Source organism: Cibotium barometz, chromosome 2 (assembly GCF_041138505.1).
Source record: "Cibotium barometz isolate CiBa-2024 chromosome 2, ASM4113850v1, whole genome shotgun sequence".
NCBI lineage: Eukaryota > Viridiplantae > Streptophyta > Polypodiopsida > Cyatheales > Cibotiaceae > Cibotium > Cibotium barometz.
In genome coordinates this window covers 68,191,997-68,210,191 of record NC_141047.1, presented here as the reverse complement: position 1 = coordinate 68,210,191, position 18,195 = coordinate 68,191,997, and the positions used below count along the sequence as shown (strand labels likewise).

At 40.2% G+C, this 18,195-nt stretch overlaps 1 protein-coding gene across 1 annotated transcript; it reads left to right on the top strand.

Annotated features, from left to right (window-relative positions):
- Nucleotides 1-10,634: 10,634 nt before the first annotated feature.
- On the top strand, nt 10,635-14,372 carry LOC147641392 (stromal 70 kDa heat shock-related protein, chloroplastic-like). Its single transcript, XM_086820975.1, has 8 exons — nt 10,635-11,309; nt 11,803-12,055; nt 12,173-12,252; nt 12,353-12,495; nt 12,617-12,715; nt 12,807-12,996; nt 13,100-13,498; nt 13,609-14,372. The coding sequence occupies exons 1-8, from the start codon at nt 10,713-10,715 to the stop codon at nt 14,008-14,010; spliced, it is 2,163 nt and encodes a 720-aa protein (XP_086677101.1). The 5' UTR covers nt 10,635-10,712; the 3' UTR covers nt 14,011-14,372.
- Nucleotides 14,373-18,195: the final 3,823 nt, after the last annotated feature.

Below are 18,195 nucleotides of genomic sequence, written 5' to 3'. Positions count from 1 at the left end.
TGTCTGTCTCTCTATACCAATACTTATTATTGCACTTTATTTTGTATTTGGTGTGAAATATAGTTAGGAGAGGATGAAAAAAATAGAGAGATCATAAGTTTGCTATTTTATGTGTCTTTGTATATGAATGTGTAGAAGCAAGCACAAGGACGATTGAATCAAAGTTGGTGCTTTCGAGTATAATTCTCTCTTCAACTTGAGGTTAGTTCTTTTGATGCTATCACTGTCTCTTTCAAATTTTGTGTTAAAAAGAGATGCATAGAGTAAGGATGAGAGAGAGAGAGAGAGAGAGAGAGAGAGAGAGAGAGAGAGAGGGAGAGGGAGAGAGAGAGAGAGAGAGAGAGAGAGTGGCGGATAGAGGATTGTGTACATCAAGATACTTTTTTTAATCTCTTTCTATCTTATGAGTGTTTTGTTGTCGATAATCTGATTGCAAATATTAGTGTAATATTGATATGTTAGAAACCTCTCATTTTTTGGACTTTTGCCTTTGAGATTGTTCATAATATATAATATACAAATTGTAGTAGCCTTGGAGAATATATGCATTTAATATCTTTTATTAATTAATAAACATTCTTAAAAAAGTTAAAAAAAAAACCTTTTATAGACAAATATATGTATCACTGTGTTCTTCTTTTTGTTGCGGTATACATGTAGGTTACTAGGGTTGGGTATATGTTGGCAAAGATACATAGAGATAATTATAGATCTTTAAGATATTAATTTTGGATTTCAGCAAATGGAGCTTCAAAATGATAACAACCGCTCCAAAGATGTAGTGGCTGTGGATGATTCTTGCAATGAAGAAGTAGCTTTGTCTATGCCGCTTGAGTTTATGAATGTTTGAGCTGCAAAGCACCTTACTCGGTCAAGGTCTCCATCTGGACAAACAAGCTCTAAACGTCTACAAACTATTGCAGATACATGCGATTGCACTGAGAAAAATTCGGTTGCTGCAAAAGGAGTACTTAGATGCCCTTTGGGATGAGATTCGTGGAAGTGGCAACCAAAGGGGAGATATGTTGAGAGATGAGTTGACTCATCATTTCCATCGCGTCCATGACAGTAGTGGTCGCATGGAGGCAAACCAACTAGACATGATTTCTTTCATGGAGAACATGCATGTTCAAATTGGGGAATGTCTACATGGATGTAATGGGCAATGTAAAGAACATGTAGATTCTCTAAAAGATCAAGTGCGTGCATTAGGTGTCGAGATATTGAGTCTAAAGATATATGTTAATCGACTCAATGCAATTGTGAAAAAGATGTGCTATGTTTTAGAAGCCAAGTAGTTGCTTAGAGATTTTGTGAGAGGGATGATGTTTTTTTAATCAAGGGTCAAATTGTGTTCCAACTTTTAGATTTGGCTCTTCATTTTGGCGATATATATGAAATTTCTATTTTTTCTAATTTAATACTTCTCTCTTCCATCTCTCAACACTCGCCGTAAACAATCACAGGCAAGTACTTGCATTCAAAAACAAAATGGTGCTAATTTTATGGATTACTTTAACATAGTTGAAATTGAAACATTTGGAAGGGTTGAAAATGAGGAGCATAGTGAACCCCATGGCGGAATCCACTTGGATTCAAGAAACAGAATGATTCTCAATGCTACGGTTCTTCAAGAACCTATCAATGAACATCACAATGCTCAGACACACAGAGATTTGGAGCGACGCCCTTTCTTATTTGATTTAAATGAGCTACCTATGGATGATAATTTTCATTCTATAATGTTTGTCGTTGGTGATGTAAAAGATATTAAATCTCAATGTCACTCTATAAGGCGGGTGTTTTCTTTGCCTCGGAATGTCAAGCACCCAGCAACTATGGTGGTATATTGTGGAGATTGTACTCTTCACTCATTATTAGGAGCTCTTTCTTACAAGTGTCATTTGTGTGGTGTAATAATTTGGAAGTGTGAGGCGTCAAGAAAGCTTGGAGAATATGTGGGCAAACACTGTTGTGGAAGTGGGAAGATCTCTTTACTGTCTCATTGGAAAATCCACCTCTTGCATTGGTGGAGTTGTTGCGTGGTAATGATAATGCAAGTAAGGAATACAGAAAGAATATACGCTCTTATAATAATGCCTCAGCATTCGTTTCACTGGTGCTCACTTGGATAGTCAGTTCACTAGGGGAGGAGGAGTATTCAATTTTCAAATCCATGGTACCACCTATCATCGTGTTGGTTATGTCATGCCTAATGAAACCCGAGATGTGGCTCCTCGATTTGATCAGCTTTATGTGTATGATATAGAGCATGAATTAGAGAATAGACTTCATGGGATGCCCTCTTTAAATCACAACATTGATTGTTGAAAGGTTGCAAACAATTATGTATGTACATAATCCATACGCCCGTGCACTTCGTTCAATGAGAGAAATGTTGTTGTCAAGTCCACATGCAGATTTGAGAATGGTCATCTCACTAAAGCTCGATCAACCTTACGGCAATACTTAGTCCCTACAGGAAGTGAGGTAGCAGCTATCATGCCGGGTCAAGGAGATGATTTTCATATGGGGCATAGAGACATTCAAATAATGTCGCACACAAGTGCTATAAAAAAAATATCTAACTTGCATTGCTCATATATGCCTCTATTATATGTTCTTCTATTTCCTCAAGGAGAGGATGGTTGGCATGTTGGAATTCCACTCAATGATAGGAATAGAGAAGGCTTAAATGAGGATACAAAGACCGTAACTCAACGACAATATTATGCTTATAGGCTACAGATTAAGGGAAGATACAAATGCGTGCCTTCTACGCGATGGTCATCTATTACAACAGTACATTGTTGATGCATATAGTAGCATGGAAGAATCTAGATTAGTATGGATACATAATAACCAGAAAGCATTGCATGTTGAAGTATACCAGGGTCTTGCAAATATGGTTAATTTAAGTAATGGGGTTACTAGAGTCTCTGTAGGCATTGCTGGACACAGGGTGGTGCTGCAATCTACATATACTGGGGGGGCCTAGATATATGCATCAATTGTACCAAGATTCAATGGCTATTGTTAGAAAGATGGGTATACCTGACTTGTTTATCACCTTTACTTGCAATCCTAAGTGGGATGAAATAACCAATGCTTTATTGCCAGGTTAGGTTGCCCAAGATCGACCCGACTTGACTGCACGGGTCTTTTATGTGAAGCATAAGGACATGATGCACTTATTGGTGAAAAAATCAATATTTGGAACGGTATTGGTATTTGTTTCTGTTATTGAATTTCAAAAAAGAGGCTTGCCACATGCACATATATTATTGATATTGGAAAGTGGATGTAAACCGATCGAGATCCCCCACTATGATATGTTGGTGTGTGCTGAACTTCCTGATGATGACAAGGTGATGTTTCTAGAGTTACACAACATAATTAGTCATTGCAATGTCCATGGACCATGTGGTGAACTGAATATGTGGTCTCCTTGCATGGTTAATGGGAGTTGCAAACATCGGTATCCTCAGATTTTTTTTGAGACTAGTGTTGATGACAATGGGTATCCAACTTACATGCGACGAGATGATGGTAATTTCATCCAGGTAAAGGATCATAGGGCGGATAGTCGATGGGTTGTTCCATATAACCCTTTTCTCTCTTTGAGATACAAAGCCTATATTAACATAGAAGTATGCTATAGAAGTATGCTCTACCATTACTACTGTAAAATATTTGTATAAGTATGTATACAAAGGACATGATAGAGCTACTATAGAGTTGCAAGACAGAAATGGAGTTATTAACGAGGTTAGTCAATATTTGGATGCACGGTACATTTCTGCTTCAGAGGCATGCTGGCGTATATATCAATATGATTTGCACAATGAAAAGCCCGATATACAAAGGTTATATGTTCATCTCTCAATGCACAATAATGTCCTTTTCAATGACTAGGATGACTTGCGTGATGTGATTAGTTGTGACAGAAACCAAAGAGCATCTCTCACCGAATGGTTCAAAGCCAATCAATTGTATGCGAATGCAAATAGCTTACTATATGTTGATTTCCCTTGTAAGTGGGTGTGGAATTCGGCTTTTTGCTCATGGACTAAAAGGAAAGGGAAAATATGATTGGACGTATGTATAAGATTAGTCCGAGTGCAGGTGAGTAATATTACTTATTAACGGATGCTACTCACAGTGTGCAAAGGGTGCAAATCTTTTGAGGATTTGCGAACAGTGAATGGACATTTGTATCCATGTTTTAAAGATGCATGTGAAGCCAGAGGAATGTTGGAGAAGAGTGATGAGAAGTGGTACATGTGTCTCCACATGAAGCTATGATTCAGAATACATGATTTCAGCTGCATCAATTGTTTGTCATTATAATGGTTTTTTGTGAGCCTATATAACTTGGGCAGCTTTGGGACAAATTCTCCGTCGAACTTTCAGAAGATTTTTTCCATTCATTGCAGCAAAGAGGGTGTGTCGATGTTGGTGTTTGTCATTCTATAGCAAAGAACCAAGCTTTGTTGCACATGGAAGATCTCTTACACCAGTATGGAAAGCGGTTAGCTGATTTTGAAGGGTTGCCTACTCCAGATAGATCAAGTGTTGCCACTATCAACAATGGTTTGCTGATGGAAGAGATGATGTTTGATTCTGTTCAGCAGGCTGATTTGTCTGTTTCCACTATCAACAATGGTTTGCTGATGGAAGAGATGATGTTTGATTCTGTTCAGCAGGCTGATTTGTCTGTTTCCATGGAAAGGAGTCTTAATAGTTGTCAATCAAGAGCATTTGATACTATCCTTAGAGCCGTTTCTTTGAACCAGGGTGGTGTTTTTTTCCTTGATGGACCAGGTGGATCAGGAAAAACTTATCTTTACAATGCCTTGCTATCTCGATTGCGTGGAGAGGAACACGTTGCCTTGGCATGTGCATCGTCTGGAATAGCCGCATTGCTACTCTCAAATGGTCGTACAGCTCACTCACGTTTCAAAATCCCATTGGTACTCAATGCCTCTAGCACATGTGGAATAGCCCATCGGCTAAGGTGTTGAAGCTTGCAAGGTTAATCATTTGGGATGAGGCTCCAATGATGCATAGGTACGCATATGAAGCACTGGACATGACATTGAAGGACATTATGCAAAGTAATACAGTGTTTGGTGGAAAAGTTATGCTCTTTGGTGGTGACTTTAGGCAAATCTTTTCGGTTGTGTGCCAAAGGGATCACGCGAGGACATTGTTGATGCAACGTTATGCCGGTCACATATTTGGAGATATGTGAGTGTTTTAAAGCTCACCCAAAACATGCGGGTTAAACAGAGTGCTTATAGTGGTATAGAACATGAATTTGTCAAATGGACATTAAAAATTGGGGATGGCCAAATAGGTCAGCCAAAACATGCGGATTAAACAGAGTGCTTATAGTGGTATAGAACATGAATTTGTCAAATGGACATGAATTGGGGATGGCACTATAGGTCAGCCAAAAATGAAGGCAGAGTAGTAATTCCATCACAAATGTTGATGCATGGCAACTCCGTTTTGAGTTTGGTAGAATGGGTATACAATGATCTTCAGAGAGTTGAGGATTATGCATGCTTCTTCAAAAACCGTGCTATTCTTGCACCACAAAATTTAGAGGTTGATGAGATCAATGAACTAGTCTTAAGTTCGTTGCGACTAGTCTTGAAATAGAATACCTCAGTGCAGATTTTGTTGTTTCTTGTGAATGACGCAATACTGTATCCAATTGAGTACTTGAATAGTTTGAACTTAGGTGGTGATTACCCTTGTCATCACTGCTTACTTCTAAAGATTAATGCCCCTATCATTCTGCTCTGTAATTTGGACCCTCCGATGGGGACTTTATAATGGTACCAGATTGATATGCAAGTAATTTAACTCAAAGGTGATAGAAGCAGAAATCATTACATGTACAAACATTGGAGACATAGTCTTTATTCCCAGAATAACATTTGTGCCTGCTATGCTTCAATTTCCTTTTGACATGAGGAGGAGGCAATTTCCTGTCAGGTTAGCTTTTGGTATGTCAATAAATAAGTCCCAAGGACAAACATTGAGTGTATTGGGACTTTATCTGGCCACACAAGTATTCACACATAGACAACTGTACGTTGCTATGTCATGTGTTAGATCATCCGATGCAATGAAAGTGTGTGTAAAGCATATTGTGGAATATGAAAATGGCACAAGAGGTTCAAATGAAGTCTTCATAACTAATGTTGTCTACAAGGAGGTTTTGCAAATGGCATGCCAAAGAATTTTAATGTAAATGGCAGCTTGCAAATGTTAGAGACTACATTTATACATTTCTTTGTGTAATGAAGTAGGCATTTGAATGGAGAATGTTTCTGAAGATGTGCAAGTGCAATCTTTGTTTGCTTTTGGATTGCTTTTATATACAGTGCCATTATATTATTCGTTGCTTGGGTCAAGCTACTAAGCACACACACACACAAACACACAGCCATATGTGTGTGTGTGTGTGTGTGTGTGTGTGTGTGTGTATATATATATATATATATATATATATAGAGAGAGAGAGAGAGAGAGAGAGAGAGAGAGAGAGAGAGAGTTATATTTGATACCAGGGGTATATTGCTTAGGATGGATGTAGCAAGGAGATCATTTTCATTCGTTTATGGTGATGGACAAGATATTGAAGGTAAATGTTTTAGATGTTTGCTATGATATAGGTATTATTGTTTTCCAAGATCTATTTAATATTCATGTGGCTGAATTGTAGACCCTCCATTTGTTGAGATATCGAGCTCATCTAGTGAGGTGGTGGACAACACTGATGACCCGCCTGGGGGATAGGCCCCACACTTACACCACTGGTATGGTTGGTGAGATCATGGGTGATATGCGGCTAGTGGGATGACAGGCTGTGTGACAGCCATTCTAGAGACTGGCATAGTTATAGCGCCAACTCATTTAGTTGGGTTCACACTATAGAGAACCCTAGTATGTATTTGGTTGAGTACCTTTTCATATGGTGTGTACTCTTATCTTTGTATATGGTGTGTTGAGTGTTGTGTGAAGAAGAAGAAGATTTTCAGCCTCTCACCTTGTGTGTTCTCTTTTAGGGTTTTGTGTGAGTGTGTGTGTGCTTGCAAGAGCTCAAGCTCTCTTCTCCCGTGCATCTTTTCATGGTATCAGAGCCTGGTTCATGAAACGGGCTGAGCTGCAAGCAAGAGAAGCACAGAAAGCGGTACGAGGGTAAGAGCTTCAACTACTCTTTCCTATTTGTGTTGGTGACTACACCCTTGTCGGGAGCTCTACGGGAGGCACCGACAAACGATCTTTGATTGAGGAGCTTTCTTCGTGGGAGTAAAGCTATAGGGCAACTATAATGTCCTATCGGACGAAATTCTCGGGCCAAAAATGTGTTTCGAGCGTGTTACGATCTCCGTCTTTCAGAAAGCAAGCGATTTCGAGCACTGCGAGTAAGTTATCGATTCTCTGCAGAACTCTGTTTTAAGAACTGCAAGAAGACAGATTGGTTGTGCAGACACTGTGTGTGCTGCAAGGAGGTCAACAGTTGCCATTGGGTGTATGTATGCACATTGAGGTCACTCGTTGTGACATTGAGGTCACTGGTTGTGACATTTGAGTGTACCACAGTACCGCTGCAGAAAATACAGCAGTTTGTGTAGAACAAACCAGAGTGCTGTTTCTGGTAAATTTGTGTGTCTGGCAAGATGTCAAATGATGGCATAAACCAGATTGTTGCTGAGAAGCTTGATAAGATTAACTTCCATGCTTGGAGGTTCAGGTTGACAAATTTCTTGATGGGAAAGGGTGATTGGGACTACATAGAAGGTGAGCATGAAGAGGCACCGAAGATACCGGAGATCAATCCGACAGCTGCAGATACCGGAGATCAATCCGACTGCTGCAGATGTGAAAGAGTTCAAGGATTGGAACCAAGGAGCCAGAAAAGTTATGTATTAGCTCTCTATCAGTATACAAGACACCATGATTGGGCACATACAGGATGCCAAGTCCCCCAAGGAGGCGTGGGACACCTTGAAAACTCTATGAAATGAATACCAAGGCACGAAAGATACAATTGAAGAATGAACTTCATACTGTGGAGAAAAAGAGTATGTCTGTGAATGACTATGCATTGAAGATCAAGGGTATTGTGGAATCCCTTGCATCTATTGGCGTTTCAGTAGATGATGATGATAAGGTGGAAGTCTGTCTACGTGGTCTTGGGCCATAATTCATAATCCACAAACAAACATTACACGTACATGCAGTTGATCTGCAACCTTTCGCAATCGTAGATTGTAAATTCCTAGGAACCCAAAGTTCTCGTCGTGTAACTATCTCAACCATACAAACCTAACAATAATCTGGGTTCTAAAAAGTAAAGATATTCCCTGTTGCAAAAAGAATGTTTCAATAAAAATATAAATTAATCAAACAAAACACAAAACCTACAAAAAAGAAAGTTTGTATATATACCGTAAAACACCAGTGCTCTCTAACAGTCGATAATTAGAGATGCTGGTGCTTGGCCTTCCCAAAATGGTGAAAAGATGCAGGGGAGAAGAGAGCTTGAGCTCTTGCAAGCACACACACACTCACAAAACCCTGAAAGAGAACACACAAGGTAAGAGGCTGAAAATCTTCTTCTTCTTCACACAACACTCAACACACCATATACAAAGATAAGAGTACACACCATATGAAAAGGTACTCAACCAAATACATACTAGGGTTCTCTATAGTGTGAACCCAACTAAATGAGCTGGCGCTATAACTATGCCAGTCTCTAGAATGGCTGTCACACAGCCTGTCATCCCACTGGCCGCATATCACCCATGATCTCACCAACCATGCCAGTGGTGTAAGTGTGGGGCCTATTACCGAGGTGGGTCATCGATGTCCACCGCCTCACTAGATGAGCTCGATATCTCAACACTCCCCCTCGAGCTCAACTCCATCTCATGTACACCAAGCGAAGCCCTGAATCCGCGGAGCTTCTATGTACCCAATGCTTTGGTGAAGATGTCAGCGACCTGATCCTGTGTGTTGACATTGATCTGTGTCGCAACATGCGTGGTTTGACTAAATATGCGTCGGAGGGAGGGGTTGCAAGAGAGACAGAGACAGAGAGAGGGATTGTGCAGTTTGTGTTCAAAAAGGAGGGCTGGGCGGCTTGTCTTCTTCAAGGCAAGGCTTGGGCTAGACAAGGTAGGGCTTGGGCAACTTGTGCTAGAGGAGGGAGGGCCTGGGCTTATGTGTTGTAGACAAGAGAGGCGCGAGAGTAGGGAGGCACCAAGGCGGGTAGGCTAAGGTATTAAATAATTAATTGGGTGTGGGAGCACCCGATTAATTATTTAATGCACATAGACTTGATATACTTTATTTAATTATAAATCTAAATATGTCACATTATGAATACTAGTTGGGACCCTTGCTTCGCACGTCTTTTGAGGCTTCAAAAATCAAATGCCATCCAAACCTCCTCCTCCCCTTCCCGAACCTCCAAATTCTTGCCACATGGCAGCTTTGTAAAACTCTTCCTTAAGATAATATTGGGAACCCGTGCTTTGCACGTCTTTTGAGGCTTCCAAAATCAGATTCTACCCAAACCTCCTCAAACCTCCTCCTCCCCTTCCTAAACCTCCAAATTCTTGCCACGTGGCAGCTTTGTGAAACTCTTCCTTAAGATAATATAGAGATTAGCCATTGGATTAACCAAATTGTGTTATCTATAATCTGAATATGTCACATTATTTTTGATTATATGGTTTCTATTGCACTTTATTAGCTTTTCTACTCCTAAAAATTCATAGCTCCCAAATGTCCATAGTGATGGGATATTTGTTCCACGGACATTTTTTTATAAAATATTAAGAAAAATTATATGGATAAAAATTTATGTTTTCAGTGATCCATGTGTGGGATTTGGTGTCTATCAAAATATGAATGAAGCGATACAATTTTCTGATGCTGCTTGCGCAAGAGAGAATTAGTGCCATTTTCATGTACAATTAACGTAAGAAAGACAGAGAGAGGGAGTCTCAATGAATGGTTTTAAGAAAGCTGACACAGAGAGGGAGTCTAAATGGATTAGTACCATTTTCATGTACAATTAACGTAAGAGAGACACAGAGAGGGAGTCTCAATGAATGGTTTTGAGAAAGTTGACACAGATAGGGAGTCTAAATGGATAGCTTTACAAGCGATTGAAAGAGAGATAAAGAAACATAACGATAAACGCGTGCATGCAAGAGAGAGAGAGAGAGAGAGAGAGAGAGAGAGAGAGAGAGGTTTGGCCAGAGATCATAGGAACCGTGGCATCTTTGCATCAATAATTAACTACATGTTTGCGAAAAGCCCAACGAAGAGAAATTGGCAGCTTAATAAAAACTAGTAAAGTTAATACAAACATTGGCAGCTTTGGTAACCTTCAACTAATTAATTGATATTTGATTTTTTTTTGCAAAAACATGAATATATTAAGAGAAGAGGAAATTACAACGTCCCATGAGGAAAGTCCATTGGGGGGACCTATATTGTTTCCTTTATACCTTTCCTCCAACTAATTAATTAATTGATTTTCTTTTTTTTAAAACTCATTGTAGGCCCCTATTATTTATTACCCATTACGTGCCAAAAGCGCCCTCTTTTAATTGCATCTCTCATTTTGGCCTGTCTCCCGCACAGTGAGAGAAAGTCGCGAGCATAGGGGAGCAGCTATGGCCATGGCTGCAGCTCAAACCCTATCCCAGTCCTTGAGCAACGCCCCAGCCATGGCAGCAGGTGTTTCAGGAGGTCTGGCGTCTTCCTCCTCCTCTTCTTCGTCCTCCGCTGTGCCGCGCACAGCCTTCTTCGGTTCGGCTGTGCATCATAAATCTAGGTTTTTCTCGCAAGCTAGCCTCCGCCACAGCCAGGGTAGAGCCATCCGGCGCCACCAGTACGGCGGCCCCGTCCGCGTCGTGAGCGAGAAGGTTGTCGGAATCGACCTCGGCACCACAAACTCTGCTGTTGCCGCCATGGAGGGCGGCAAGCCGACCATTGTCTCTAACGCCGAGGGCCAGCGGACCACCCCCTCCGTGGTCGCTTACACCAAGAACGGCGACCGCCTTGTGGGACAAATCGCCAAGCGTCAGGCTGTCGTCAACCCCGAGAACACCTTCTTCTCCGTCAAGCGGTTCATCGGCCGCAAGATGAACGAGGTTAATGACGAGTCGAAGCAGGTTTCTTACAAGGTTATCCGCGACGGCAACGGCAATGTCAAGCTCGACTGCCCGGCCATCGGCAAGCAATTCGCTGCAGAAGAAATTTCCGCTCAGGTAGGCCTCTTACCTACGGGGTTGGAATGAGTCATTTTGAAGCCAGGGTTCAAGTGTATGGTTATATGCTTGGGGGTTCGGGTGATCTCTAGGATTAGAAAGAGCTCACTGTTATTTAAGGCCACGTTCAGTACTCCTGAAGACAAGGTTCGGGGATTAGAGTTTATTCAGAATACAGTGATTGACTCTGAAATCAGGGTTTGGGTTTACAGAGAATTAAGTTAATCCTAAACCAATTTCCTGAGCAATTTGATTATGCTTTACTCTGCCAACAGACAACTCAATTTATGTTAAACTAACGAGAATGTGGTCACTGGCAAACTACACCCCCCAGATTACAGAGTGCTCATTTTCTTGAAGCGCTTCCTGTAAGGTTCAGGGTAATAAAGACCCCAATTACTCCCCAACCAATCTCTTAAATTTCATTAATAATGGAAGCAATGCCTTCCCTTATGATGTTGATCTTTTGTGGACTGTGGGGTTGGTTCTTTAGGTTTTGAGGAAGCTTGTGGATGATGCAGCAAAGTTTCTGAATGACAAAGTCAACAAAGCTGTTATTACAGTTCCTGCATATTTCAATGATTCTCAGAGAACCGCCACCAAAGATGCTGGCCGGATTGCCTCTCTAGAAGTCTTGCGTATTATCAATGAGCCAACGGCTGCATCTCTGGCTTATGGATTTGAGAAGAAGAGCAATGAGACGATACTTGTATTTGACCTTGGTGGAGGAACTTTTGACGTCTCTGGTATGTATCATAAACACTTGTTTTATCAGCACAATGTCCTGTGAAGTAAACATGTTAGTGAACTTATATCTATTACAATTTGCAGCTAATGGATACACCCTGTCTGAGTTTTTGCAGTGTTGGAGGTTGGCGATGGAGTATTTGAGGTGCTATCTACTTCTGGAGACACTCATCTTGGAGGGGATGATTTTGACAAGGTACTTGCGCTAGCGACACTGTCATTGTCTTGGGCTAGTTGTGTTGACTACATATGATTGTTAGGCAAGCGATCTAATAGGAAGAGTTTATGGGATTCAGCGTATTGTTGATTGGCTGGCATCAAATTTCAAGAAAGATGAAGGGATTGATCTTCTCAAAGACAAGCAGGCACTGCAGCGACTCACGGAGTCTGCAGAGAAAGCAAAGATGGAGCTTTCATCTTTGACTCAAACAAGCATTAGGTAGGATCTTTATTATTTTGGCCCAGATTTTTTGCTAAGCAGGCTATAACACTAAGCTGCTGCCTTGACTCTTAATGTTCGTGTAAGGTGCATCTGAAACAAAATTTGTTGCTACTTTCAGCTTGCCCTTCATCACTGCTACTGCCGACGGGCCAAAGCACATTGAAACAAGCCTCACTCGGGCCAAATTTGAGGAGTTATGTTCAGATTTGCTTGATAGGTATGTCTTTTGTTGTGTATGTTGCAGTTCTTCTGGCTTATGGGCACTAACAAGTTGATGGTTATGACATTCCTTGTTCTTTGTCTTGAAGATGTCGAACCCCTGTGGAAAACGCACTCAGAGACGCAAAACTCAGTTTTAGTGATGTAAAGGAGGTGATACTCGTTGGTGGATCTACAAGGATTCCAGCAGTACAGGCGTTGGTCAAGAGAATGACTGGCAAGGATCCAAATGTTACTGTCAACCCAGATGAGGTTGTGGCCCTCGGAGCTGCTGTGCAGGTTTGCTTGATTTTCTGCCCTCCTGTAGGAGTGTTTGCTGTAATGCCTACTTTCTCTGTCTTACACCGAGCTATTAGTATTGTAACATCAACTCTCTCTTCAGGCTGGTGTTTTAGCAGGTGAAGTAAGTGATATTGTCCTTCTGGATGTCACCCCTCTTTCACTTGGTCTAGAAACCCTTGGTAGTGTAATGACCAAGATTATCCCTAGAAATACGACTCTACCAACGTCTAAATCAGAAGTTTTTTCGACTGCTGCTGATGGTCAAACAACTGTGGAGATCAATGTTCTGCAAGGTGAACGCGAGTTTGTTAGGGATAACAAGTCATTAGGTAGCTTCAGATTGGATGGAATCCCCCCTGCTCCAAGAGGAGTTCCTCAAATTGAGGTGAAGTTTGATATAGATGCGAATGGTATTCTCTCTGTAACTGCCAGTGACAAAGGCAGTGGAAAGAAGCAAGACATCACAATCACTGGTGCAAGTACCTTACCAAAGGATGAGGTACTCTGCATTAGACCTGCTGTGGGTTGATATTGGAGATGCTTGTTTATTTTTTGGGCTGACATAATCAGAAATGTGAGCTCACTTGTTTGTCTTACATCTGTTTTCAGGTTGAGAGGATGGTCAATGAAGCTGAGAAATTCAGTAAAGAAGACAAGGAGAAAAGAGATGCTATTGATACAAAGAATCAGGCGGATTCGGTGATATACCAAACTGAAAAGCAGCTGACGGAATTGGGTGACAAAGTTCCTCCTGCCGTTAAGGAGAAAGTAGAAGTGAAAGTGAAAGAGCTGAAGGATGCTGTTTCTGGGGGATCAACACAATCTATTAAGGATGCAATGGCAGCTCTCAACCAAGAGGTAATGCAAATCGGGCAAGCCTTATACAGCCAGCCTGGAGCTGGGGCATCTGCTGGTGCGCCTGAAGGTGCAGCTGGGCCTGGTTCCAATGGTTCCTCCAAGTCAGCTGGAGATGATGATGTGATTGATGCCAGTTTCACGGACAGTGCATAGTTTGTGAGTTCGAGCTGAGTAATGTAGGTATATGGTCAAGCTTGAGGGAAAAATGTAGGCTTAGGGTTTATGTGGTTGTGGTTGCCCCCCAGGTAGTCATTTTTGTCAGGATGATGCAGTCTAGTACTGCAGCAGTTTTGGTCCCTTGAATATACAGAACAGCTGGGACCTACAAGTCTGTCTGTGAACCTTCGATATTGATAGCTTTTGAACCTCAAAAAGTAGGTATTATTTACCTTGATTTGTCTTGCAGTACTTGGTTTATTCTTGTTTTATGGGTGATGGTAAATTGTATGCTCAAAAGTGTCATTTTGTATACGGTACAATTCTGACTCTAATGCAAGTTCATGCTGAGAACCAAAGAATGCCCCTGAGTAGATCCTGTAATGAATTTTCGGTCTTTCCAAAAGGAGGGCATATCATTTGTAGAGATTTTTTGGTTAACCAAAATTAGAAGACAATTTTGTAAACTATTTTTTATTATTATTTTAAACTATTGGCACACTTGTGGCAATTTAATGCATCCTCTTGCATATGCATGACAAGGGGATGTGCAACTGGACGTACCAAATTAGCGAAATGAGCATGTGACAACTAATTGTTGTTAATCGTAAGTAGCCGTTTGTGAGGTAACGGACAGTCATTGTCAGCCATGCCAAAGTACAGGGCAAGCCATAACGGTGAATGATTAGAGAGGCGCAATGTGTGATCAATCCACATTTTACATGTGTATGCATCATACTGAGCAGCATTTAGATGATACCAATCGTCCAGTAATGCGAAACAGCATTATGATGAAAAGTATCACCCTTTGAATGTGGAATGAGCTGTGTCCAGCAACTAAGAAGTGTTTTCCCACCTGGAAGGAGAGAGAGAGGAGATGATGATGAGCGCACAAACAGTGGACGTGCAAGCTGAAGACGCTAATAAATAGCCTAGCAAAACAATACAATCTTAAGGGCCCAGTACACACCCCCCTGTCCAAATGATACCCAATCACCCAGCCCACACACGACCACCCCCCCAAAGCCCCTAACAAAGCCGTCCGACCTACCGGACGTACAAAAAGTGTGCCCCTTCCCTATCCCAATGTATCATCGTGACCTTGAGGCGCTGCAAACTTTTTTTTATAGCGAAACCACTATCTCATTAGAAAAAAACAATTTACATTCATAGCTGTCCCAGTGTAGGGCAGCTACTGCTTCCTCTTACACAGGCTGTCTTTGTGGTCTTCTTGGCAACCTTTCTTGGCATGGGGTCTTCTTGCTGGGTGCTCGGTCACTGTTAACTTCGCGGATGTGGCCCTGGGCTCTGGTCTAGATGGTCGAGCTGGTTGTGTGCCCGAGGGAAGTTGCATCATGACTGCATTTTGGCAGTCGCTCACTCTGTGCATGTGCACTATTAGGGTTCTGTAATCAAACAACACGATTAAACCTTGCCCGTTCTACTCCGTGTTATGATTATTAGAATTATATAATTATTAACATCAAGATTAATGAGTCCCCTGTCTCTTTGTTCAATAGAGGCGGCGTATCTCATGGTTAGTCCCTCCCTGTTCATCATTGTGTTAATTAATTGTGATAATCAATGCTTAACATCAATATATATTTGTGTATTCCTATGCCTCTTTGCTCATTAGAGGTATGGGTCTCATGTCTAATCATGCTTAGGTCCTCATTGCTTAAGTTAGTTTTTTAAATGCACAATAATTTATTTGGGTTGAGTCGTCATCATGATCGAGAGAGATTATGTATGCATCTTTTATGGAGTTTGATATCCTTAATGACGTGGTTTTAGGTGTATTCTAATGATGGGTTCTTTATGTGTTTGTGCTATGCATGAATGGATGTTTCATGTGATGATAACTGGTTGCCTGATCATGTTATGTCTGTGTTCGGTATGTAGACATGTCTTGTGCTATAGTGTTGCTACAGGGTTGTCATGTATGCATGTATGCGGATGCCTAAATGCTTCCGCTGTGTCATCCATCAGGATCAAGGTTGTATGGGTTATCATAGGGGCTTTAGTTTCCGGATAACGAATGTGTTCTTGGATGTTGCCTCTACATAAATGCATTGGGTTTTTTGTGCTTTGACAGGAGATTTCGATGAATAGTAAGATTTTTTCTGGTTAACAATGTGAAATGCAAGCTATGATTTTATTGTGATGTGGTATTTTTTAAGTAATAATTTTAAATAATTTGAAGTGTTTGATTTCTTTCTTAGTAAAATTTGCAGGAAGGCCATGCACAATTGGGTTCATAAGGGGTTCGACTTTATTTTAACAGTTTAATCTTGTTTTTGATTTTTTAGATGTTATATTTAGTTTGTTTAAAAGAGGTATATTTATGTGTAGTGGTAAATATTGCCGTTATTTCAATTGACTAATCTCATAAAAAAATAATTTTCAGCCCTACTTTTCGGTTTTCATTTTTTTTTCTAAAGCACGAACTATATTAAAAAAGAATAAAGGTCAAACAAAATTACAAAAAGGTTTTCATTTATTACTTCTAAAACTTTCTTTTATTTAAGATGTTAGTGATTCTTATTTTGTGAGAATTTGTGACATTTTTAAAGTATTCTTAGTTATTTAATTATACTGTTTCATAACATAATTTGCATATCTAGTTTTTAACTCTTAAAATTCATTCAATTATTTAGATGTTATATTTCTTTTGTTTATTTTATATTTCTTTTGTTTAAACAATACATTTATATGTATAGTTGCAAATATTGCCGTTATTTTATTGACTAATCATAAAAGTTTATTTTTCGGTCCTATTTTGTTTCACTTATTATTTGAAAAACTTTCTTTTATTTAAGGTGTTAGTGATCACTTTCTTATTTTGTGAGAATTTGTGACATTTTAAAAGTATTCTTAGAAATCTTTTGACAAGAGATTACTTGTAGGTCATTCTTTGCTTCATGATGTTGAAAGTCTATTCCCTAAAAAATAATGCTAATGTTGATATTGTTGGCAACATTGTTGCCATAAAGTTAGAGGCTCAACCACATGTTCCTTCAAGTCTTGAGTCTTTTACAGCAGCAGCTAGCTTGTCTTCATCTCTACAACTTGAAATCTATAATCAAGCCTTGGTCTTGTTGACAAATTCAGAATTGTTTAATGTGTGAGTTTACAATTTGCTTTCAAGGCAAAAGTGTTGGCCAAATTTGGAAGTTATCGAGCTCAAAAGGGATCTTGGACAAAGTTCGCTAATTGCAATGCTGAACACACCAATTCATTGCTTATTTTGTGGATATCATTTGTTTGGATCACTCTATAAGAGTTAAAAAGGTACTCTTGTGAAGTGCAAAATCCCTAATGATGGGGGAACATGTGCATTTTCACTATCATAAAAGTTGAACCATTTGCATGTGATAGTTGCTTCTTTCCTAAAAGGAGGATAAGAGACTTTCTTAGTCAACGTTCATTAACATCTAGTTTAACTCAATTTCAAGTTGTTGTGCTTGTTAACCACTCCGTAGGTTAATTTGGTTTGACTTGCTTGACCTATTGTAAGCCATCTTACCCGCTCGAATGGGCACTTCTCTTTTGTAAGAAAACTTAATCTTTTGCCCTCAAAATAGCCCAAACTTGCTCTCCAAGATAGGACATCAAGTCTGCCATCTTTCCAATGCAAGTATCTTCATTCTCAAGTGGTATCAAGCTCTCTAACAATGTTTTACAAGAATATCTAACAAGCTAAATCACTGTTGTTCACTTCCATTTGACTCACCAAATGCATCCAAAATGTCCTCATGACCTTCCAAAACCATGGTGGGTTGCCATGAGTCTTCTTCACTGGGTAAACCCTTCTATTTGATGAGGTATTCCACTAAAGAACGGTTGCGTAAATGGTTGTGTAGCACCCTTTCTCTAGTACCCAACACTCTTTCCAACACATATTCCACCATGCCTTCCTCATTCATGGGAGGAAACTCATCTTAAACCTCCAGTATTGGCCCAACGTATGCTTTCAATTGAGAGATTTGGAACACATCCAGTATACGTGTAGTTATGGGTAGCATCAACTTATAAGCCACTTGTCCCACTCTTCTCTCCACTTTGTATGGACCATAATATCTATGAGTCAATTTAGTGTTGATATTGCCATTGAGAGATATATATCTTGATTTGGGAATATGCAAAAGCACCCAATCCCCTTCTTGGAACTCTAATCTTCTA